General features: G+C 38.1%; 1 protein-coding gene across 2 annotated transcripts; it reads left to right on the top strand.

The window, feature by feature from the left end:
- XG (Xg glycoprotein (Xg blood group)) lies at window positions 1-22,141 on the top strand. 2 transcript variants are annotated; one of them, XM_066176465.1, is made up of 9 exons: window positions 1-303; window positions 9,985-10,026; window positions 10,354-10,410; window positions 13,890-13,925; window positions 16,859-16,924; window positions 18,934-18,981; window positions 19,624-19,662; window positions 19,949-20,068; window positions 20,270-22,141. In XM_066176465.1, exons 1-9 carry the CDS (start codon window positions 243-245, stop codon window positions 20,284-20,286), a joined length of 486 nt encoding a protein of 161 aa, XP_066032562.1. In that variant the 5' UTR covers window positions 1-242; the 3' UTR covers window positions 20,287-22,141. The 2 variants fall into 2 exon arrangements, with proteins under 2 accessions (XP_066032562.1, XP_066032563.1); XM_066176466.1 differs by lacking the exon at window positions 1-303 and adding an exon at window positions 9,819-9,871.
- The last annotated feature ends 1,884 nt before the right edge of the window (window positions 22,142-24,025 follow it).

Below are 24,025 nucleotides of genomic sequence, written 5' to 3'. Positions count from 1 at the left end.
GCACCTCATGTGCTGCTCACAGCTTGGGTCTAGCAGGGCTACTTTCTTTTGTTACTTGCCTTTGCACACACAAAAGTTTCTCCCTCTCTCCTGCAGAGCTTGGGTGTGGTGGTGAGAAACCTCTTTAGACAGAACTGCTGATTCCAAGTGTCTCCCTTAAACCTTGACACTGCAGTTGTGACATTTGCCATCATTTCTTGGAAAAAACCAACTGGTGCAATCAAGGCACTGCATAGAAGAGCATGGAGAAATTCAGAAATATTTTTTTTTTGTGGCTTGGCTTCCTTCTAATCCATGTAAGAGGTAAGTGAGCTTTACCTTACTTATTTCAAAGGCTAGATTATTAAAAATAATAAAAAAAACCAAACCAAAAACTAACTCCCAAACCTATAACCTAAGCTCCCAACCCCTAAAAGGAATGTTTGTTTATTTGGAAATGCTTGCTAGCAATTTTTTTAATTTTTTTTTTCTTTTTTGTAGCTACTGTTTTATGAGAAGCATTTAGAAGTGTTTATATGTACTTCATAAGTTTCTAAAGAGATACATGTCTCCTGGATGATTGGTCATAATAGCTATACTAGTTGATGTTTGTTTATTATAATTTCTTATTTTCTCACTAATGGTACTTTGCTAAAATGATTCACAAGCATAGGCTTGAGCATCAACTTTTTAAAATGGAAGCTGTAAAATGAGAGCTTCCAGGGGAACTTAGAATTAGCTACAGATCCTTAGTCAAATAATGACTTAATGTGTTAAAGCTTTTCTTGGTTATTGATATTTGGAAACTTATGAGTTTTATTGTAAAAACATATTCTAATTCAGTTTAAAGGTGTTCATGCTTTTATATTGGTGCATATGCATTAGTAATTATAAACTGATAGTTAATTAACCTTAGTAAATGTATTCCACACATGAGCATACTTTTTCATGCAGGTTTAATTAAGAATCAAATACATTTTGTATATATATTTTGATTAATAGACAGCAATAGGGAAAATGTAGCTTTTTCATACTGAATCATATTACTATATCCAAACATAATTTCTTTCAGCAAAATATTCTCTCAAACTTTTCTTGAGGTCAAACCAAATAGAATTACCTTTGTGTACATCTGCCATGTGGTGTACTTGTAACCTTTTCTTTTCTGTATATTAGCAATACTGGCTGCAGGAAGAAACCAATCGTTAATCACTAGTTCCAAAACAGCAGCTGCTGCTGATCTTCCCACCACCCCTGATTTAAATGAGGTCTCTAGGAGACCTTGCAGTGATGGGCAGTGAAAAACAGCTCATCTTAACTTAGTTCAATGGTCTCATTTTAACAAATGAGGAATTTTTTAGAGGTCTTCAGCAATTAGAATGGCATAGAAAGAGCAGAGCAGTAGGACTGTGCCGGCCTGCATGTTGTGTTGGGAGCAGTGATGATTCATGCAGTCTCTCAACTCTTGGCATGCAGACTTTCCTGTTCCGTAACTGTCATATGTTGAATAGCTCTGTTCAGAGAACCTGAGCAGGAGCAAGCCAATTTGCTATACTCTACTATTTTAATTACAAGGGTAGTCAGCCTAATCATTCTTCATTTATACATGTGTTAATTTAGAGCCAGTTCAGACTCTGCTCTGGGGGAAAAGTCATTGCTGAAAGTTGCTGTGGGCTTTAGCCAGTCTTATGACTCTGGAAACTATTTAATCCACTTGGACAAGCAAACTTAATTATTTTTAAGTCTGTGGCAATAGACACTGAATTTTATCATCAAAGTATTCACCATGTTTCAAAAGATATTTGCAAAAACCTCTTCTCAGTTCCAACCAAGTCATGAGAAGGGCTTGACCGTGCTGGTGAAAAGATGGTCTAATTCTTATGAAAGGAATGCCTATGGCATGATTCACCCGTTTATAGGCAGCTTAATTCTTTTCTAAACTGTAATCCTCTGTAATAGCATCTATAAACTACTGGCCCACTACAGCCAGACCAGATGACAGCATTCCTCTTACCACCCAGCATTTCCTTTATGTCCAACTGTCTTGAGTTAATTGGCTAGACTACCTCAATGGACACTTCTTGGCAGAAGTATAACAGAACCAAGAACCACATTGCACAAGGAAAGTGAAATCTGATGCGGTTCAGAAACATATATATGCTGACTGCAGTATTCCATTTTTAGCTACACTCTAGCTTTTGGAATTTCTAAACTTAGGTAGTTTACAGGAAGACTTCTACATATTTGAGCTTCAACAACTAAATGTCTGTGAGGCTATTAGCCCAATCCAAATGAAATAAACTTCGCAGAAACTTCTTCCATTGAATTTCACTGTAACATTCCTCATCAGTTCCTGGAGCTTGGTTGATCTCTGCTAATTCAGGTTTGGCTGTGTCTACACTGCCCATTTAAGGTGTGCTCAGACACAACTCAGTTTGCTCCCTGGTAACTGAGATCATGCATCTGTTTGAAACATAGGTCCCACCTGGGCCATAAACCTGTGCACACCTGCAGTGGGGAAGCTGTGAAACTTGGGACCTTCCCCTGTATGGACCTGGAAGGCAACTGAGACTCTCACTCAGACCTGACTGCTCAGAATGCTCCTCAGATTCCCTATGTAGATGTAAGCCATGTTCTTTAATGTTGACTGATAGATCATGTTTAGCCAGTAACAAAGACAGTGCAAAGACTGGTATGTCTGAGGTGGTTTACATTTACTACCTCAGGTATAGAATGCTCCACAGGTAAAGGGAATAGCATTTATTGCTAGTCAGTAAACCATGCACCTCTATTCAGCTAAAGCTTATGAAATTTTTGACTCAAAATCAATTGTAGTCTCAGTTAATCAGTTGTGCACTTTATGAAGTGAAAATTGTAGACTTGTTTGAATTTGAGACCCTGTGTGACTTAGTTCTATAAATAATGTCATTTTCACTGGAGTTAAAAGAACAGGAGAGATGACAAACACAGTCCTGTTTTTCTTATACTGTTCCATGTATCTGCAGTCCTCTCTGTTGTTCTGTGTGAGGTCCCTGTGGACGTGCTGAAGCACTTACAGATTCAGCAGGCAACAAATTCTCTTCTGCTGGTTGCCAAAACTGTTTCACTCCCAAGACCTGAACTGCTATTATCCATAGGTGCCTCAGTGCTATCAGCTGAGGGTGTGATTGCAGTTTGAAAAATCCACATACCTGAACTGCTTGAAGCACTTAGCAGCAGCAGCAGCACTGTTGCAACATCAGAGCTTGGGAAAACAACTGGCGTAGTTACTCAGCTTCTCAGGTTCACTTTTCAAACATTGCTGCCATGTTGCAAGCCTGCCTGAGTATGTATTGTTAACTTATTTGCACCATAAATTGTCAAACCCTTTCCATCCCACTGAGGGTAATAAATAACAAATAAATGTCAGAATTCTTTCAAGATTAGAAATGAATAAAAATAGACCTTTCTGTGGTGTTTTTGCCTCATAGTAGGAGGAGAGATTCAGTTTGTTTCGATTAGTCTTTCTTCCTTTTGACAGGTTGACATCTATGAGCGTTATGGGAAAATACTAAAAATACTTAAATCTGACCTGTAGTACAATATCTTCTGAAGGCAAACACACCATCCCAGCTGGAGGAATGGGCTTGGATAGGTTATGAAAATATAAGTCCCATTTCTGCTGAATAAGCTTTGCCTGTTAGCAATAGATTTTTAATTCATGAAGAATTTATGTAAAAGTTAAATCACAGCAATATATTTTCAATGGGCAACAATGTTACAGGAAAAAAAAAGGAATGCAAAGGCCAGAGTAGGCACTAAGATTGGCAGACAAATTGAAGTCCTCCCTTACATCCCTGGTCTAGTTACACCAGTGGTGAAGGAGCCAGGGGCTATCCATATTGAAGATCAAGAGCTATTTTGCATGCATTTTACCAGTGTACCTGGTGTGAAAATGGGAAGAGGAACTTTAAAACACACTCTGTGAGCAACAAAAACAGCAAAGCCTGGCATCTCCCTGACTACATATATTATATTCTGTTCCCTCTGTTGTCTCCAAACTACTCACTGGGGAAAGTGGGGTTTAGCTAGCTGGTACTTAGGCAGCCACTGGTCATTCTGAGAGCCCAACAGAGCTGTTGCCTGTGCCACACCAAGGATTTCAGTAGGAATTCTCATACAGCTGTCCTGTTTGAGTACAGTTCTCATGTAACATGACCATCATTATGCCTGAGACTCTCAGACCAAATGGCTGAAAAGAGCTGGCAGCTTCATGAACCTGTAGTGACAGAGAGAAATTTTGGATTAAGAGCCCACACCGTGGGGTAAGCTCTTCTGTCTCATGACACAAAGCTGAAAATCTGAGTGAGGTGCACAGGAACATGTATGTTGTTCCTTCATGGGAGGTCCCAATTCTTTTGCTCTGCCTGTAATTTTACAGCACACAGTATCTTCTTCTGCACTCACTCTGAAGCAAAATCCAAAAAATTATATCTGTTTTATTTATGTATGCAGGGCATATCAGATCATAAAGAACATCAGTTACCTTCAAACAGCAAGGCAAATATCACAGAACTGAAAGATTTTCTTTTGTGTTTCGTGAGACTGTTGCACAGAGCTAAAGCTTGCCACTCCTACTTTATTAGTGCATCTTTGTTGCTGGTAATTATTTAAATGTGTTCTTGTATGAATAAGCAAAAGAGTCCTTTTCATTTCCTTGCATTTAAACTAAAACTAGAAGTGGCCTAGCAAAAAAATATGAAGTCAATAATCAAGTCCACATGTTGTGGTCTATATACTGGACCTTGGATCTTAATTATAGATTTTAAAGCATACTCATTTTCCACCCCAGCATCAAGGAGTTGTAATGGAAATTGTTGTTTATGAAACAAAATGTCCTTGAAGGAAAAACAAGCTACAGTAACATCATCAGGAACTATGGATCGTGAGACTATTACATGAAAGAAATAGTACCTGATCATTGAGATTGTGTCCACTCTGGGGTGTAAACCTTTGTTCTCCCAGAAATGAGTAATTTCCTTTAAACGAACATAATTGCCTCCTGAATAAAGTTGGACCAGTAGATGGGTATGTTCCAAGTCCAATGAATGGGAAAATACATCCTCTTTTCTCAATATGGAGCAAAAGGGTTTCTTGATTGTATTACAATCAGAAATGGTCTGTGCAAAGAATAACTTAGAGTTTCAGCTAAAAAAAGATGTAAAATGAGTCTCATGAGTGATTTGGGTAACATATTGTTCCCTGTTAGAAAATTTTTGTTCTCATTTTTAGGTCACTGACTTCTTTCTCAGTCTCTGCCAGCTTCACAATGTTTTAAGCTCATTGTATTCACAAAATAATTCCTATTTAATTACATCGAAGAAATCATATTTGTTCAAGTCTTTAAATACTGTAAAATCATCTTATTCTCCCTTTCTATCTTGCTCAGAATTAAAAGTTAGTTGCTTCTAATTTATTTTTCACACAAGTAAACTCATCCCAAACATACAAGTACTAGCAATGCACCCAAAACCAATTAATTTAATCTTCTTAATGACAAAATTATTTATCTAACATGCACATACATACATTTTAGGTGTATGTCCAGAAACATATACAAACACATTTTCTTATGGATTTTAGCTTCCTTTTTGATACTAGACTATGCATATTAAAAGCCCGAGAAGTTAATTTCATTTGTCACATAACCTGATCCTCACTTAGAAATATTCATTGCTGCCTTATTTAAATCTGCGACATTTTAAGGACCACAAGCTGTGTTCATATGAAGATTGAACATTGCAGAGTGACATCATGGTAGCCTTTTGTCAGAAAACTTGACTGCAGTTGTCATGACAAACTGGTAACACTCACTTGCAGAATCCAGCCTTCCTCCTCATAAATTCAACTCAAAAGCTGTAGGACGTCAGACCCTTGTGATCAAACAGATACTCAGTTAAAGTGTGGTGGACCATTAAACATTTAGATAACAAATTAAACCATAGACAAAAGATGCTGCCGTCTACATTTTAGTGACTGGATATTTGGATCATATTTTCAGAAAACTAGTATTTAAAATTTGCAAACACTAAATGCAGATGTGCCCGAGGACATGACTTTGCAAGCATTTTCTCAAATTCTCTAGTATGAGTCATTGAGGACCACCCACAAAAAACCGATATTATAGTCATTTTATTTCTTTGTCAAAGCAGAGATACTCCCAGAAGAAAGGTTAGAAGTAATGCCAGGAAATAGCATACTAACTGAAATGCAGTAATAACAGAGATAACTCTGAGATAATACCACCTGCACAGCTGAATCTCTTCACAACTTTATCCAGATTAAAACAAACAAACAACAAAGCCAACAGCAACAAACCCAAAAACCCCAACCAATTAAAAAAACCCAGTGGAACAAAGCTCTTTCTGCCCCACTAAAATTTCTTTCGTTCTTGTTTTCATCAGTATATTTCCAACTCCTGCTATTATGGAAGGTGATTAAAAAAAAAAAAAGATTATGTGAAAAATTAATTTATTTCAGTCTTTTTGTTCTGTGGAGAGCTTCACTAACTTATTTCCCTTGTAATTAATCTTCAGAGTTCTCTGAAGTGACTGCAGCTTCTATTGAGCTAAATATTTTCTGAGACTAATGTGGTTTTGTTTTAAGACTGACCATGATGTGGATAAAGTCTGAGCTGTTCTGCTATTTAACCAAGTGTTATCCTCCTTAAATTAGATTCTTAAAAATGTCTAGGTACAGTCTCAGGAATGGTAATGAGTATTTAAAATTCTGTTCCACAGAATCTTAGTCCTTGAGGTCATTTGATGTTATTATCGGAGGAAGTTGGCATCAAAGTCCAAGCAGTCTTTTGGCTTACTGCAGTATAATTTACCGTGCTGCACAGATCTCCTGGTATAAACTGCCCGTCTGTCAAAGTTTATGTTTACACAGTCAAAGAGATTTCACTGTGCATTCCTGTCTTACTCCCTGGCAGTCATTCTTTGTTGGTGTCCTTTTCTTTTTATTACTTGATTTATCATCAGAAATAATTTTTTAAAAATCAATCTGAATAATTCCTGCAGGAAATTTTCAGTAGTCTTTTTTTCTCTTCTTAAAATTTCAGTAGCTTTCTTCTGTTTCTCCCTTGAAGTCTCAAAGTAACGCCTTGTCGCTTTTCACACCTTTTTCATAGCAGAACAGATATACAATAGGAGAGGGAAACATTGGTATTATCCAGAAGAAGGGCAGGTGTCAGTCACTGTTTCAGTCTGTTGTTTTGCCTTAGTTTTCATGCATTTGAAAGCATCTGCATGACCTTGCTTGAATTTCATAATATGATTAGATTCCACCTTCTATTTTTATTTTTCCCTAACTTCAAAGAAATATTCCACCTGAAAGTTTTCCACAGTCTTCCTTCACAAGTCGATTTTGTCACATTCTCTTTACAGCATTAGGACCTCAGTAGTTGCTTTCTATATTGTTAGTTCTTGCATGTCATGACCTGCAACAAAGAAGCTGGTTTGGCCAACAGCTCTTTGGTATTACAAAATTATTTCTCATGACTCTTATTCTGATTATGGTTACAAAATTGTTCCTAATCACTCACTCCAAGAAGAAATGGTTTTAGCCATTGATGATGGTGGCATCCTGAGACAATGGAGGTCGGGTCAGACAACCTCGTCCAGTACACAGGATGCTGATCAAAAATGAGGATTTTACCAGAGGACAAAATCAAAAGACTGTCAAGCTTAAGTTTCTTGTACTGCAGGCACTGAAGAAATGCTTCAGAAAAATATAATTTGACCATATAAGTCAAGGCAATGCCAGGATGTCTGCCTGTGGGTAGCATGTCTGCAGCAAGATCAAAGGGTTCCCTGGCTGGAGTGACAGTCCATGGGCAGCAGGTCAGGGACGGTAAGGGCTGGTAGTGCATTCAGGGCTCTAGCAGAAAATATCTTCTGATGAAACAACTTGTTTATTTTATATATTTGTGCATTTAATGGATTAATATTAAAAATCTGCAACCTGTCAGTCTTAGAATGTGGCTTTAATAATGGCTTTAATTTGAAACACAGTAGTTTTAAATATTAGGAAGACTTTTTTTTTTTTTTTTTTTTTTTTTTTTTTTTTTTTTTTCTTTTTTTTTAACTGTGATTGTGGTGAGGCATTGGAACAGGTTGTCCAGAGAAGTTGTGGATAGCCCACCCCTGGAAATGTTCAGGGTTGAATGGATCACTGAATAATCTGGTCTAGTGGAAGGTGTCCCTGCCCATGGCAGTGAGAGTGGGAAATAGATGGTCTTTAAGGTCCTTTCCAACACAAACCATTCTATGCTTCTATGATTCCATGAATATTATCCACCTGAAGAGCCAATCCAAAAGTTATTGAACTTGGCAATGTTGGCTGAGGGGCGGGGCACAGGAGGGAGAAGTGGCCAAATGAGGCAACATGCAAAAAGCAAATCAAACAATAAAGAGAGACCCTGCCACTCTGCTAACATTACTGGGAAAGTCTTATGCTGTTACCTATTTTTACTTACCAAACATATTCCTCTTAGTATTTTACTGGGACAGTTTTGCTTTAGAAGCCATTTGTACTTTGCATTCCAGCCTGGTTTTATCTCTTCCATCAGACCCCATCCATAATTAAGTTCACAGACTTACATTAAAATCCTCGTGGGAAACAAAATTTCTACTTTCTTTTCCTGTACTGACTGTTATTTGAGGATCACACAGTGTTTCACCACTGATAATTAATCTTTCTGGAAGCTCTTTGACACAGGGAAAAGCTATTATTCAGGAACAGTGGTTAATGAGAAGGATGCCATGAACAGGACCTGTCAAGATGAAGGAGCTGAGCTGAAGGCTGAGCACTGCTGTGCTGACAAACCTCTGTTTTGTACAGCCTCTCTCTGTTCCCCCGCTTATTCACTTGAACAGTGACACCTTTCTTGCTGTGAAATGTTCAAGACTTGCCAAGAAAAACTCCTCAAGGTATTAAGCCTTTTAGAAGGGATAATAACCATATACAGATCAAGTGCAGCTTGAGGCTTACTCGATAGAGTACAGTAATGCATTTCTGTTTAGGGATGTCATAGCATGTCATGACTTTTTGTGGGTTTGTGTAGGCTGATTTTATATTTGGAATGCAAACACAAGGGTGATGCATCCCCTGGAAGAAAACCAGTGGATACATATTCTGCAAACGTGTTTCATGAAGCCTGGATATTACAAGGAAAGTAGCAGATTATAGAGTTGAAAGTAAAACTTACATGAGTAACTGTGTGTGTTCAGTTAAAAGTCATCTATTTCAGTTTATACATCTAAAATATTTTTCAGTTTTCTTTGCCTGCTAACTTGAAAAGTACAGATGCTAATTACTCTGCTGTGACATTCAAAGATACTGTTGTCACCTAAAAGGGAACAGGAAGAGGGGTTTTTTTCGCTTTTCAGATTTTTTAATTTACAGACAAAACTAAATTAGGTAAACACATCTTAATATCTTTTATTTATGGCCCATGTTACAGTAAGAATTAAAAAACAAAGTTGATTTGTGTTGCAAGTGATCGCAAGGCAAGCTTGACAATAAAGCTGCTTGCTAAGCTGAGCCAGTAAAATAAAAATGAAGATATTAAAAATTCTCAACTAATGATTTTGGTTCACAAGTACTGTGCTGAGTGCTACTTTCAGCTGTCACCTGGCAATAGTCCTGTGCTCTCTAACTGGCAACCTGTGTTCTTCAAAGGGGTGTTTGCACAGCAGGTGAATATGATAACACAAGAGAACAGCTTTTCTTTGGCTTACTTGAACAAATAACTTCCTTGAATTAAATGAGCCCATCTCTCACAGTCATTCAGGACTGTGCTGTGCAGGGATGACAGCTGAAAGCTTGTTCTGTGCCTGCTGCTGTTTGGGTTGGTCTTTCTTTTGCCTCTCACTGCTGTTCTGGCTCTGTACAGAGCCCTCAGGTCTGTAGGTCGTGGAAACCTTCCTGCTGACTTAGTGTCTTCTGTCACTTTCGTTCTAGGTCAAGGTGATTTTGATTTAGCTGATGCCCTTGATCACCCTGGTATGTAAATTTTCTATCCTTATTTTACTATGGAATTTACATTTAATAATAAATCTTAAGTCTTTTTCCTTGAGGAATGGAATATGAAGGGGCTACTGCTTACATTAAAGATACAGAGAACTGTAGAATGCTAGATTTCAATGTTTCTATTGCAAAATGAAAATTATTAAAACAAACAAAAAATAGCTTTGAAAACATATTCCTTCATTTTTGGCTTCTGCTGTGGTATATAAAGGTTTATTGAAAGCAGCTCTCTACATTTGCAGATACCTGTTTTCATTAAGTTGAAGTTGTTAATGTTTATTGGCATGTCGTTGTGTTCAACAGATGACATAATTACCAGGAAACCTACAGTGATCAGAAGACCGACAAGACCTGTGTTCAGTGAGTAATAAATAACGGGTCATAAAACTGATTTTGTATACGTAAGAAACTTTCAAATGAAGTTCTTTATCATATTTGCTGCTGTGTTTTAGCTGAGGTAATGTGGGAATAACAGCTCTCCTCTTAAAGTCAAATAAGAGCTCTTTTGACAATTACCAATTACGTGTCTTTACTGCTTCTGGTATGGCATTCGAGTATGGCTGGCCAGTAATAGTATTTTTTTTTTCCTGAAGACCTTCTTCACACTTTTCTAGATTGTTCTGAACTCCCTAGGGTAGTGTAACAATGGGTAGATGTTGCTAAAAATTGCTAAAAATTTTTCCCTATTATCTTTACTTTTTGTATATTTATTCATTATAATAATGAATAAGATAACAGAGTTGGAAAAGAATCAAAAAGAAGTTGCAGCTATTCTTTCTTCTCACCATGTATTTGATTCATATTATCTAGTATTGATTGCTACAGCCACCTGTGTCAGAAAGGAAAAAAAAAGGGCTTTGAACAGTGGAGAGCTGTCATCCTGAGAATATCAAACAACGAATTCCAATGAAAACTTTTTAGCGTTGAAAGAATCCAAATTCCAAACAAGAAAAAAACTGTATTTGTCATGGAAAAATTTATGACAACATAGAATTTTTTTTCACCTAAACTGCACTGGAATAACTTTCTGTCTATCAAACAAAATGCTTGGAAAACACTGGGTAAAAAAAACCCCACCAACTTTAGGTCTTTTTCTGGAAAAACTTTGCAATAAGATTTTAGGTGCATGAAAGTCGTTACATTTTCCACACAATTCTCTGGCACCCTCTTTGAACAAACAGGGGCGGTATTTTGTGAAAGTGGTAGCTATTATATACTTTAATGGCTGCATTCTTCCTTCCGACTTCATTTGACAAACAAAATTTGTGTCTGGCCAAGATTAGAGGTGTCTGTCTATTCTAAAATATTGCACTTAATGTGGTTTTGTTCCCATCCTAATGTAAACATTTCAAGTTATTTGAATTGTGCTCTAAAAAACTTTATCTTTGGTCATGTTTAAAGATAGCTTTTGGTGCCAATATCTTCACTGTAGCTGCCTCAGGCAGGTGAAAGTAATCTTTATTTTTAGGGACTCCTAAATCTGTAAGACATAGGAACATCAGATGAATATCTACTCTAACCAAATCCACTTCACTAATTTTTAGGCAGGAAGAGTTCTGTGTTTTCCAACTATTTCAGAGTCTCCTTCAGCACTAGAGGACTGCAGAGAGTTTAGAAAAGCAATTAAAGCTTTTTTAAAAACCCAAGCCCCCAGTGTTATAAATCAGTTACTGGATTTGGTACGAAAGTATGTTCTAGCTTCATCTTAACTTCTGGGTTCCCTCTATATCTCCTACAGAAGTGAGGCTCACTGAGATTTTTGTGCAACTGAGATTAATTACAGGAAGTGTCCTCTGGGCATCGCATGCACCTTTGCCTGTGTTGAAGCTCTCCTGTTTAATTCAGCCATATCCTCACACCCACATGCTCGTGAGCACCAAGATGATTGTGCTTAGGTGGTCTGGTGAGCATCATGCGCAGCATGAGACAAAACCTGACAGCTACTGAGCTCTTATCCTGTCTCTGTGCTGCTTCTTGATCAGAAATGACAAGTAGAATCCACAGACCTTTTATATCCTTTAGGAATAATCAGGTATTATAGAGAGGTCCTTTGCCTCATAATATTTCTCACTCCAGTGTCTCTAGACAATTGGTCAGGTTCCTGCCTGCCATATTTTTTTTTTTTTTTTTTCTCTTCTTCAGAGTACACAAGTTATGTGCACAAACTTACTTTCTGGGTGGATGATCAGAAAAGTAGTGATATGCTGCAACCTTTGGTGTTAGAATGCCTTTCTGCTTTTCCCCTGCTGACAAGTCATCTGTGCTGTCATCAGAGCACAGGCCTGCTGGTTTTGACAGAAACAAGACATTCCTCAGTTTTACTGCTGGGAACAGTGACCTTTATTGTCTGTTCTTTTAACACTTCGCTGTTTTTTCTGGTCCTGAAAGACACATTCCATTTTAATTTCACTCATATCAACCTTAGCATTTCTGCAACAAATATCTACGTGAACCCTCCAGAGCAGAACTTGCCTTTTACCTGAATTCTTCATCTCAATAATAAATTGAATCTGGCTTTCAATTTATTGCTTCTTACAGCTGACAGGTAGAGGTATTTTTGAAATGCAGCTCTTTGCTGGGCAGAGACAGGGAGGACCTCCACCTGACAAGAACAAATCAAGTCATGCATTATGAATTTGTTTGTTTTCCTGCTAGATTTCCTGGTGACATCAAAGCATTTCTGAGCTGTTACTCAAATGAGACTAGATACTGTGCAAATGCAACTTCCCATTCCTCCTAGGTATAAAGAACAGAAGAAAATACAGTTCTGCATGGTGATTTTCCTGTGTTTCAGGAATTCTGACGCATCTTTAATGGAAAAAGTATTCATTTAATTGATAGTTTATCTAATTGTCGGCGGCAACAAGCACAGTTACCAAAATTTAGATAGGTTTTGCTATCCCTTTTCTTTTGATTTACTGTATCACTCCATGCATATAAGCATCAAGAAAGGGATTCTTGGAGATATAACATCCATCTAACGTATTTCTTTCAGAGCTTACTTTCATTCCACATACACCTTAAAACACCTCCCACATACTCATATCCACACTTGTGTTAGAGCCAAGAGTTCCTCTATGTGCATCTGCAACTCATGGACAGATTGTTTATTGCATGGGAAGATTCCATCCCAGGCACAGCAAGACACGTGTATGGTGCTGGGCAATGGTCACAGCCAGCTGATTTACTGGCTAACTTTCACATACGCACATTTAATCCTATCTAAAAACCTTTATAGCTCAGGCAAGTAAAAACAGATTGTCTCCCAGCCTCAGTCAGGCACAAATGATTGCCTGAAGCAAGCGTTTCCCATGGCCCTTAAGTAGATTAATTGATTCAATCTCTCCCCAAGTAGGTTTATTGCTCCCTAGTATTTTTCTTGAAATGGATATTCAGTTTTTGCAGTTCAATAAATGACAAGCTAAACATCCATATAACAATTTTAACGGCATAAACGTTAATCATTAAATGTTATAATTTAAAAATGGGTACAGTTACACATTATAACACAGCTAGCTTTATTTTTGTACTTGCAGGTATATTAAAGAGGTATTGATCGTGATTCAAGTGTAAGATTTTTTTTTGACATTGTTTAAAACAGGAAAAAATCCTTTGTATTTTGAGTAGAAAATACTGTGCTATTTGTCAATTAGTGTGTGGGGAAATGTTAGAGTCTATTAGAGTTTTCGTGAAAAGCGTGATAAGTTATTTGTGTCACTGTCTTGAAAAAGGTACTTGTCAAACATGCAGTTGTACACATTCTAATGAAAATAAGATTTCATTTCCCACAAGAATCATGTGTAACTGACTTTTCTACATCTTCCTCCTATTCATTTTAGACAATGATCTACATTTAGGAGATGCTCTTGGTGGGGGTGAGTACTCCCTTGTTTCCTTGAATACAAGGGGATTTTTTTCTTTCATAGTCTTCTCCTGAACTCCACCTAATGTGTAAAAAGAGATTTCAATACTGCAGGAGGTGCTATGGTCTTGACATGCAGCCCTTCTGCCTGAGGCCATCATGCAGAATGGGGACAGCACCTGGTCACCAGCTACTTTTGAGAGCTTCCAGCTGCTCTGCCTTGCATGAACTGAAGTTAGCTGGGGCTTGCTGTACCATGGCATTGATTCCTTGGGAAGGCTGATCTGAAACAAAGACTGGACAGAGTTAAAGAATAAAGTAGGTATTTATTGAAAGGTCTTTAGGATACACCTTGGGCAGGACAAGAGCCTGGCCAGGGCTACACATGAGGTAGACTTAAAATGGTCACAAAAATGGCTAACCGGTCATGAGGTCTTACATTTTTATAAATTTTGATCCATTTGTATATTGGGGCTTAATTGTCCAATTACAGCTTCAGGTTATGAGGTCCCATCCTTCTTGTTTTCTCTCTTCAGTCCACCGTTTGTGCCTTTGGGTCTGAAAGCTGTCCTTGGTCTCCATCTGGAGAAGGATTTGTTTTGTCTACCTACTCTGTGAAGAGAGTTTACCAGTACTTAATATGAGGCTCAGAGCTACACACCTAGGCAGCACAGAATCTGAAAAACATGAAGGCTAAAACTTAAGGCATCAGCAGAGCACCCCAGGCAGGGCTGGGGGGAGCAAATGTGGCCCAGAAGCTTGAAGAAGGTGATGGCTGTAGTTTCTTCAGTTACCAAAAATAAGCCTGCCTAAGATTAGAAATCAGAAGTAATGCTGGATGAAGAGGTTTGAGCTTCTTGTAGCTCTGTTGATGGCAAATTAGAAATTCAGGAAGGAATGTTTCAGAGATGAGTACTGGTGAATACAGCTTAAGCTTGAAGTGGTTAAGCTGTGGTAACATGCTGTTAACTTCCAGATATTCCCATAACACCCAGACCTGACCTAGGAAGTATTCACAGTACTGTACTGAGCTGTGCAGATATATGAAATCCTTGAGGCTGGGAATTTCTACACTAAATTTTATTTAGTGTTTTTAGAGATATACCAGTGATACTAGGTGAAGTACTCTAGGAATGTTCTTGAATACTGCAGTTACCCAAAATACAATTATTATTGAACCAAAGCCTTAAATTCCACTTTAATCACAGCCCCAAAAAAGAAAAATTACTTCTCAGCCAATTGCACAGAACCTCTGAACCTGCTGCAGTTGTCTGGTTTAGTCATGTTTCAGTCTCAGAGAATGACACTTTTTATATTTTTTCTCCTGTTTTCAAATTCTTTTGTGGCACTTCATGCCTTTGTTTGAATGGCATATTAGTCCACATTTTTCAAAGCTGAATCTATTTTTCTTAATAATTCCCATGTTTATGTTTTCATTTATTCCTCCCTACAATAATTCTTCCATTCCTGCAAGCTTTTACTGAAAGGTTATTAAGTTATTTATTTTACTGTTATGAAAGGATAGGTTAAATATACTGACTAAAGCATTAATTAATAGCTTAAGTATCTTAACTAAACAAAATCTTTTCATTCCAAGGATATAAAATTGTATTTCCATTGTTTTTTATTTCTTTGTTCCATTTTCAGTTCAAGTTCTTAATTGACCTTCATAAATGGTATAATGAGGTTAAAGTTACATATCTCATTATCAGTATTTCGGAAGGCATTATTTTTTCACCAACTATCCCTTACAATGTGTCTTCTTATCCTTAGAGAAGACTAAGAGCAACATCACAATAGAAATGAAATATGAGATTGGTGGTTTTCTGCTTTTGTGCCACAGTGAATCTTAGTTCATTAAACAGAGAGCTGGAACACAGCAAGTCCTTCCTCTACTTAATATGATGAATTGGGCAAAGTCTGATTCAGCAAAGCTTTGTGACTTTACATAAAATCCATTGGCTGTAGGCTAAACTCACTTGAAGTTAAGCATATACCTAAATAATTTTCTGCATCAGACCCTAAATGATGCTCAGAAACAGAAGCATTGTATTTAGCACCTAGGCAATAAGAAAACATAGCAAAGGGGCATCTGGCATGTTGAGAAGGTGAAAGATTTAAGGAGGGGGAGGGAGATTGCTATTTATTTCTGTCACCTAATTTTGATCTGTGCAGAGCTAGATTCACTGTCTGGCTGTAAGAGTAGTTAAATATGTGGTTGAATTGGTTGAGAAAAGGATGGCAAGAGAAGACCAACTCTATACACACAGAGCAGCACCACTAGATATTAAATTTGGCAGGCTTTGACCTGAGTGAGCTCTTAGCATTGAAGTTTGGAAACTGCTGCTAGTCATCAGATCTCCTCTATCCAATGCATTTCTTTCTAATCCTTTGGCAAAAAAATTAGGGCTAAATGCTAGCACAAAGTCCAAAACAACAGTGAAGCTGAAGTCTAAGTTCATTTTGCACAATTCAAGAGCGGAACATTCATTACGCAATAGATAAATTCAGCATCTGTTAGATGAAACTAATCTGCAGGCCTTATTAATAGCTGCTGAGGGCAATGACACAACCTGTTGCCTCCTGCCCAAACAAGAACACCAGCTTCTCTGTTGGCTCTGAATAACTGCACCACTGACACCCACAGTGACACATTTTTCTGTCCAGCTGTAAGCTTTAAACAATGTTAGCACTTGCCAGATATACATAGAATATTTTCCCTTAAGGTTTTTGTGAATTCTTCTCTTTTGAAAATATTCTCTTTTCACTTCCAAGTCAGTTTTTGTAGCTAGATATTTGTTGATATAGTGCTTAAATCTTCTTAACTACTGACAAGGTCCTTTTATTAATTCATGGGAGGACAAATTAGAAATAAGTATAAAATGTTTTTATTTACAGCTGCCAGTTTTGCCTGTTCAATCATCTAACAATATTAATTATCAATAGGTGACATCTCAAGAAAACCTTTATATCCACCTCTTCCACCACGCCCAGGAAGTTATGGTAATTCTGGTAAGAATATTTGCTCTTAAGAAAATTTAGTGCTCTGAGCTGTTCAGACCAGACATTTTGAATACTTTAACCTCTTATTTCTCCTTATATCATCCTTTCCCTACATCTTCCTTTTGTAGTCACTGTTTCTAACTCAGAGTTGAGAAAGCTTTTTTCTAAATCACAGAATTACTAGGCTGAAAGAGACCTTCCAGATCAAGTCCAACCCATGCCCTAACACCTCAAGTAAAGCATGGCACCCAGTGCCACATCCAATCTTTTTTTAAACACATCCAGGGGTGGTGACTCCACCACCTCCCTGGGCAGACAATTCCAGTACTTTATCTCCCTTTCTGTAAAAAAATTTTTCCTAATATACAACCTATATTTCCCTTGGTGCAGCTGAAAACTCTGTCCTCTCGTTCTGTCAGTTGCTGCCTGGAGAAGGAGACCAACCCCCACCTGACTACAGCCACCCTTCAAGAAGTTGTAGAGAGGGATAAGGTCACCTCTAAGGCTTCTCCAGGCGAAACAACCCCAGCTCCCTCAGCTGTTCCTCACAGGCCTTGTGCTCCAAGCCCCTCACCAGCCTCACTGCCTCCCCTGGACATGTTCAAGAATCTCAATGTCCTTCCTAAACTGAGGGGCCAGAACTGGACACAGCACTTGAGATGTGGTTTCACCAGTGCTGAGTACAGGGGAAAAATGACCTCCCTTCTCTGGCTGGACACACCATTCCTGATCCAGGCCAGGATGCCATTGGTCTTCTTGGCCACATGGGCACACTGCTGGCTCATGTTCAGTCGGTTATCGACCAGAACCCCCAGGTCCCTTTCTGCCTGGGCACTGTCCAGCCACACCATCCCCAGCCTATAACTTTGCAGGGGATTACGTGGGTCAAAATGCAGAACTCAGCACTTGGACTTATTAAACTTCACCTTATTGGACTCTGCCCATCCATCCAACCATTCCAGGTCTCTCTGCAGAGCCCTCCTACCTTCCAATAGATCAACTCACACTCCCAGCTTAGTGTCATCTGCAAATTTACTGATGAAGGCTCAATACCCTCAATACATATCATCAAAAAAAAAAAAAAAAATTAAACAAAACTGGCTCCAGCACAGACCCCTGAGGGATGCCACTGGTGCCTGGCTGCCAGCTGGATGCAGCACCATTCACCACCACTCTCTGGGCCCGGCCATCCAGCCAGTTCTTACCCCAGCAAAGAGTGTTCCTGTATAGGCCGCAGGCTGCCAGCTTATCCATGAATATATTGTGGGAGACAGTGTCAAAGGTCTTGCTGGAGACCAAATATAAGTGTTAGTATTGATACCATAAAGTTTTTCTGTTTGTTCAAAATGTGGGACACTGCATCTTATGTGGCACGAGACTAACATTTCATCTTGTTTGCCTTTTCATTTTGGACATGTATACACTGAACTCTGCAAAGGTTCAAATTTGACATCTAGCCACAGGGCAGGGATAAACCTGTGTTCCAATCAATTTGAGATGTGTATCTGAGACGGCCCTGGGGCATACAGCAGATGGGGCTGGGCAGCCTGGATTGCTTTTGAGTTTGGTTGCAGACACTTGCTTAAACAAAGTAAATGTGGCATATCTATTCTGGCTTTCACCCTGCACCTGTACTTACTTTGGGTATGGCTGTAGTGGTGAGTCATGGAGTGGTCCTTCTGGAGTCTTTCCTGGAAAGTCATTCACTGACTTTCTGCTTCAGAGATCACTAGGACTCAAGATATCCAAGTTATTTAAGGATTTTTGTTACTGAGAACTCAAGCCCACACAACCCACAAGTGCCCAAAACAGCCCTAGAACAACACACCAGCAGTGTGAGTGCACTTCAGCTTTCAGGTGAATTTTGGTAGGTGACTGATCAGTGTAAGACATGGTCCACAATGTCGAGGCTGGGATTTCTAGTGTTCTCTCCCTAGAACACTGCAAAAGGAGTGGACAGGAGAGTTGAAGGGGTTACCATAGTAGCTAATTTTGCAACTGGAATCTTTATCTTGCAGGCGGTTTTGATGACTCAGATCTCCTTGATGGAAAGCCTTTACCACCAGGTAACATTTGCCTATTTCCCTTGCAGTGTGTTCCTAACACCTATAAATTGGAGTTGGTTGGTTTTGCTTTAGTGGTAATCTGTCTCTGAAGGTATGGGACCAGACTCTGTTATTTTTGTTTAGGTTAGTTATCCTTCATGGAAAAACATGGTTTTGAGCCTGAAGCTAGAACTTAACATATTCCAAAACATTTTTTTTGCATTCTAGCATATGCCAGAAGCCTGCAGATTTTATCCCTTTAAATTCAGCAAGGAAAGTCCAAAAGCAAAGAGGCATGCTGAAGTAGATGGATCAAGACTAAGATCTTGATGTAAACCTACTGATAAATGATCTGATTGTCTGGCAGTAGAGAAGAGATAGAGTATACTGACCTCCCTGTGACATCAGCTTGATGTAGCTTGTTATATATGGTCATTCAATTCAAAATGACATTCTTCCCCAAAAAGGAATTTTCAAGAGGATGAACAGTTATTCCTCTGGCCAGCACAGCCATCAGTGGGGAGTGGAAGGGGAGCTCTTCTCTTGCAGTCTTGTCGGACCACCCCTCTTGCCCTTTGTATGTCACACTTTGCTGAGTAAAGACTTAGTTCTCAAATCAGGATGACAAGTGTTTCTTTGATGACACTTCACCCTCTCTTCCAGGAGAAGAGGAGCATCATTTCAATCATGGAGGGAACACAGGTATAGTAAATAATTTACATTATTCTACAATTTATTTCTGATCTTTATGAAATATTAAAACAATAATAGCTTTGTAAAAGTAGCACATATAATAATTTAGGCTTTAAGACATCATTTTCACAGCAGCTGTAATATAACACTATTTCTATTTATCTGCTTAATTCAATAATTACACCAAACTATTTTCATAATTTGTTAAAGGCACGCTTTAGTTGAAAATATGCTTAAGACAAACCATTTAAGTGCCTCTGAAAGAAAAAAACCTTTTCCCTTTCCTTTTCCACAGATTCGGGTTTAATAGCCGGAGTTACATCTCCTGTAATTTCTGCATTTGTAATACTGGTTGTTGGATCAATAGCAGCCTACAGTGCTTACAAGAATAAGAAGCTTTGTTTCAAACCACGTGGTAAGGCCCAAACAGTTTTCCACTGATTTAGTGCTGAAGTAGATGGGAATTTGACAAACAGTTGTCTCTGCCACCACAGAGGTGCCTGACTGTTGTGGCTCTGTGTGTGGAAACCAGCCTGGGTGACCCAGATTAGCTTTAGAAAAGCTGGGAAAGAGCACCCACAGTGGAAATACTGAATGTTTAATTTTCATTTTTCAGGTGGGGCTACAGTGTAAACCACTGAAAGAAGATTTGCTGTCTGATCACAGGCTACTTTAGTTGGTGAATTTCTACATTGCCATCCCAACAGAAGAAAATCTTCCTCTAATGAACGTTTTCCCGAGACATTGCAATCCTGCTCTCTCTAACCTGATGTGAATTTTGCACTTTGAGCTTTACGTCATCAAAGTTATATTTAAAACATCCAGGGGTTGTATTGCACTTTCTGACCTGCATTCATAAGGGTTGGATACAGATTCTGACTCAGAAGTTTTCTTAAGTACAAAGAAATCAAATTTGATATAAGCTAAAAATGGAAAGATTTGGATTTGTGAAGATATGAATCACCAAATAAATTTTTTTTTCTGTTTCCAAAATTTGCCAAAAAACTTAATTCTTCTGATAGAATTGGGATAAAGAGCTTGCCATTTCCTTTCACACTTTTTGGGTTTCTCCAGTATATTTCTGTAGTGTTTAAAGAATCATGTTTAAAGAAAATTTGTAGTTGTCTAAAGGATTAAAAATTTGAATACCTTTACTCTGTATTTATGTTTGAATACTAGCAAAGTGAAAGGAATTATAGCTAGAAAATTCATTCTTAATTTTATGATATATTGAAAGGATTATACATATTGACAAATCACTGTTTAAATTACAATAGAGAGGAACACAGGCTGATTTTATTTATTTATTTATTTAACTGATTAATTACTAAAATGTTATTTAGCCTTTCTCAAGAACTATAATTTCACTTAAGTTTCTTTGCTCTTCTTGATAACTTAGGCCCCATCTAGGAATCTTTGAAGGCATTAAACTAGCAAGATGGATTTTTTTTTAAAAAAAAAAAGCATTATTTGTAACTTTTCAAAAGGGAAAATGGATACAAAGCTTTTTCTGATTCATTTCGAATGAGTTTGTGGTGCTTCAATCTCTAAAAACTAAGTCACAATGTCTTTCAATCTTCATAGTATGTGGCAGTGTGGCTGACATAGTTTTCCTAGCTAGATTGTTTCATGTCTTTCCCTCATTCCTGATTGGCCTTGCTGTGCTAACAATGCCCTCATGTAGACAAACCTATCATGAAAACTGTCATTTTTTCCTTGTCTTTCTGCCTTTATTTAGCTAACTGGATAAAACAAAAACAAAAAAAAACCCAACCAAAAACAAACAAAAAAAAAACCACCAACACCAAAACAAAAACCCAGTGAATGAAATACAGATGAAAGCTGACAAAACTCGCAGTTTACTGACATAATTCTGCAATACAACCATTTGAGCTAGCTTTTTAAAGCATAAGGAAATTGATGCGGTTTTATCTTCATTTTATATACAGAGCATGGTTTTTGTTACTACAATTCCATATATATGCAGGTGAATATGAGTTTGTGTTTATTACATCATTGAGAAGAAGACATACTAAAAAAGTATGTTTTCATAAAATAAAATACTCTTTATCCAAATTATATATTAAACGGTTATACATGAGCTGTTTGCTTAATTACCACTTTTTTTTTTTTTTTTTTGGATCCTGAAAGAAATGATAATGTACATTAGTTTAAACATAGAAACATGTTGACAACATACAAACAAATGAACACCTTTGTGGCTATCACTTTCAACTTATGAATGAGAAAATATTTTTAATATGGTTTTCAAGGACATTTAATATTTATTTTAAAACATTAATATTCCATGCGAATAGTTAAAACACATTGATACATGTTTTGTCAGATAGACATAAAAATTTAATTAATGAAATGACAAATGTTTTGCTGTTACAACTTCAGTTGTTTGTTCAACTATGAAAATATATATTTTGCTTCTTTCTCTTCAAAATTTTCAATAAACACCTACTTACTGTGTTTTATCTAAGATGACCCAAGTTTTTCTTGTTTTGTTTGCTGCTTTCTGGAACATATGAGGATTGATACCTTCTATATACAAGTTCAACTTTGTCCCACTGGTAAAAGAAGGAAATGGTTCAAACTAAAGAAAATTACAGGGAAAAAAACCCAAATAATCAAAACAGCTTAGCTATCTATTCTTTCTCTATTTTTTAAAAAAATTTTTTTAGGCATCTAGAGAAGGATCCATGTGCAAAATTTTGCTTTCGCTATACTGTGACAATTTATTTTAAATTGTTCATAATTTTCAAAATAATTTATTACATGTGTTGATATTATTAGTCCAAAACCAGATTTATTATGGAGAATTTGAGCAAAACCCATGAATCTGGATGGATAAACACTGACTAACTACCCAAGAGTTTAAACCCCTGAAGCTCTTTAGTCTGTTATTTGTCAGCATATATCCAATATAGCAATATACCAGTGTGCAGGTACACTTTTAGGTGTTAATTTCCCTTTTAACTAGAATGATTATGATAAAAACAAATTTATAATTATTGTATTTACTATTTCTATTATTATTATTTCAGGTAGTTTATGGGTTATGTAGGGAAGATGTAGTGTATTTAAATTTGGATGGGAAAGAAGGAATATTAACTGGCTTTTAGAACATCAGAACTCTCGCTAGTGTTACTGGCTCTGATACTTAAAATCTGTTCTATACTGTAAAACAAAGTTGCTAGCACACAAGTAAAACAGATTATCATCTAAATGTAGACATTACACTCACTTTCTTAACCAAGAAAAAGCGCTTTTTTGTCATAAAGTCCCTGACTGAAATAGATCTGCCACTAAAATTATCTACAATAGTAATCATAGTACTGGATAGGCATGTTTTCTAGTTGACTCGTCTACATAAGCCAATGGTGAATACAGATGCCTGAGAATTTTGTTTCTGTGGGATAAATAAAACTTCATTTCCTGTGTGTTTATGCCCATCCTTCCTTCCTTTAAACACCTCACCATTACTACAGAGCAATGACACCCTCTTCACCAGCTGACCTTTAGGATTCTCCCAGGTTGTGAGAGAACAAATGCTGCAGCTTGGAGTGGCAAAAGAGATCTCTTGCCAATTGTTGGAAATAAAATTTTAAATAGTTGAGTGGTACCACAGGGCATTTTTTTCCAGTGGCGCACTACCTGAAAGTTGTTTACCTCTGCTACATAGATACTGATATTCACAGCACATTTTGACACAAAAATGCCTCGGCTGAACCACATCAGCCTAAAATTCATTTGCAGACACACTGTATGGCTGAACTACGTCACAATTACATGACTTCAAAGCTCGTGGCAAAAGCATGCTGTGCGAGTAAATGTGCATTTATTTATGCACTTGTGAAAATGCTTACAGCCCTCTGAATAGCATAAGCTCCCTGACACTGAAATCATCTATTTGCCCATCTGGGTGACAAGTTACCAGGTCGTGAGTATCTGTAGGGGATACGGCGGCCCCAGGGAGTTAGGGGTAGACTCCATTTACGGTGACTCCCGTGTCCACACGCCGCGCTGGAATCACCCTAATCACTCTCTGAGACCTTTTTCCACGCTCTGCCAGCTTCACCATCACAGAGGTCGGTGTTTTCCTCTGGGCGCTGCGCGGCGGAGTCTCCCCAACCTCTGTCTCTTCCTCTCGGTTTCTGCACAGCTTTGCGGCAGCGGCTGAGACTCGGAGGGCGCCCAGAGCATCGGGCAGGGGGCGGAATGGGACAGGAGGGAAAGGGGAGCGAGGGTCTTTCCCATCTCGGCGTGGACGCAGCCGCGCGGAGGCCAACAGAGCGGGGCGGCTGCGGGGCCCGTGTCAGGAGCGGCGCCGGGCCGAGCTCCGGGCTGCGCCCGCCCCGGGAGC

This window comes from Chamaea fasciata, unplaced genomic scaffold (assembly GCF_029207755.1).
Source record: "Chamaea fasciata isolate MVZ Bird 193981 ecotype frontalis unplaced genomic scaffold, bChaFas1.0.hap1 SCAF_2, whole genome shotgun sequence".
NCBI classification, from domain to species: Eukaryota; Metazoa; Chordata; class Aves; order Passeriformes; family Sylviidae; genus Chamaea; species Chamaea fasciata.
Note: the sequence above shows the minus strand (reverse complement) of the source record. Positions and strands in the feature narration are given on the sequence as shown.

What these genes read in the sequence shown, in the direction of transcription:
- XG (XM_066176465.1), top strand. Translation starts at nt 243, where the DNA reads ATGGAGAAATTCAGAAATATTTTTTTTTTGTGGCTTGGCTTCCTTCTA. An exon ending in CCTTCTAATCCATGTAAGAG is followed by an intron (nt 304 to 9,984) that starts GTAAGTGAGCTT and finishes CTTTCGTTCTAG; the next exon opens with GTCAAGGTGATTTTGATTTA. An exon ending in AGGAGATGCTCTTGGTGGGG is followed by an intron (nt 13,926 to 16,858) that starts GTGAGTACTCCC and finishes AATTATCAATAG; the next exon opens with GTGACATCTCAAGAAAACCT.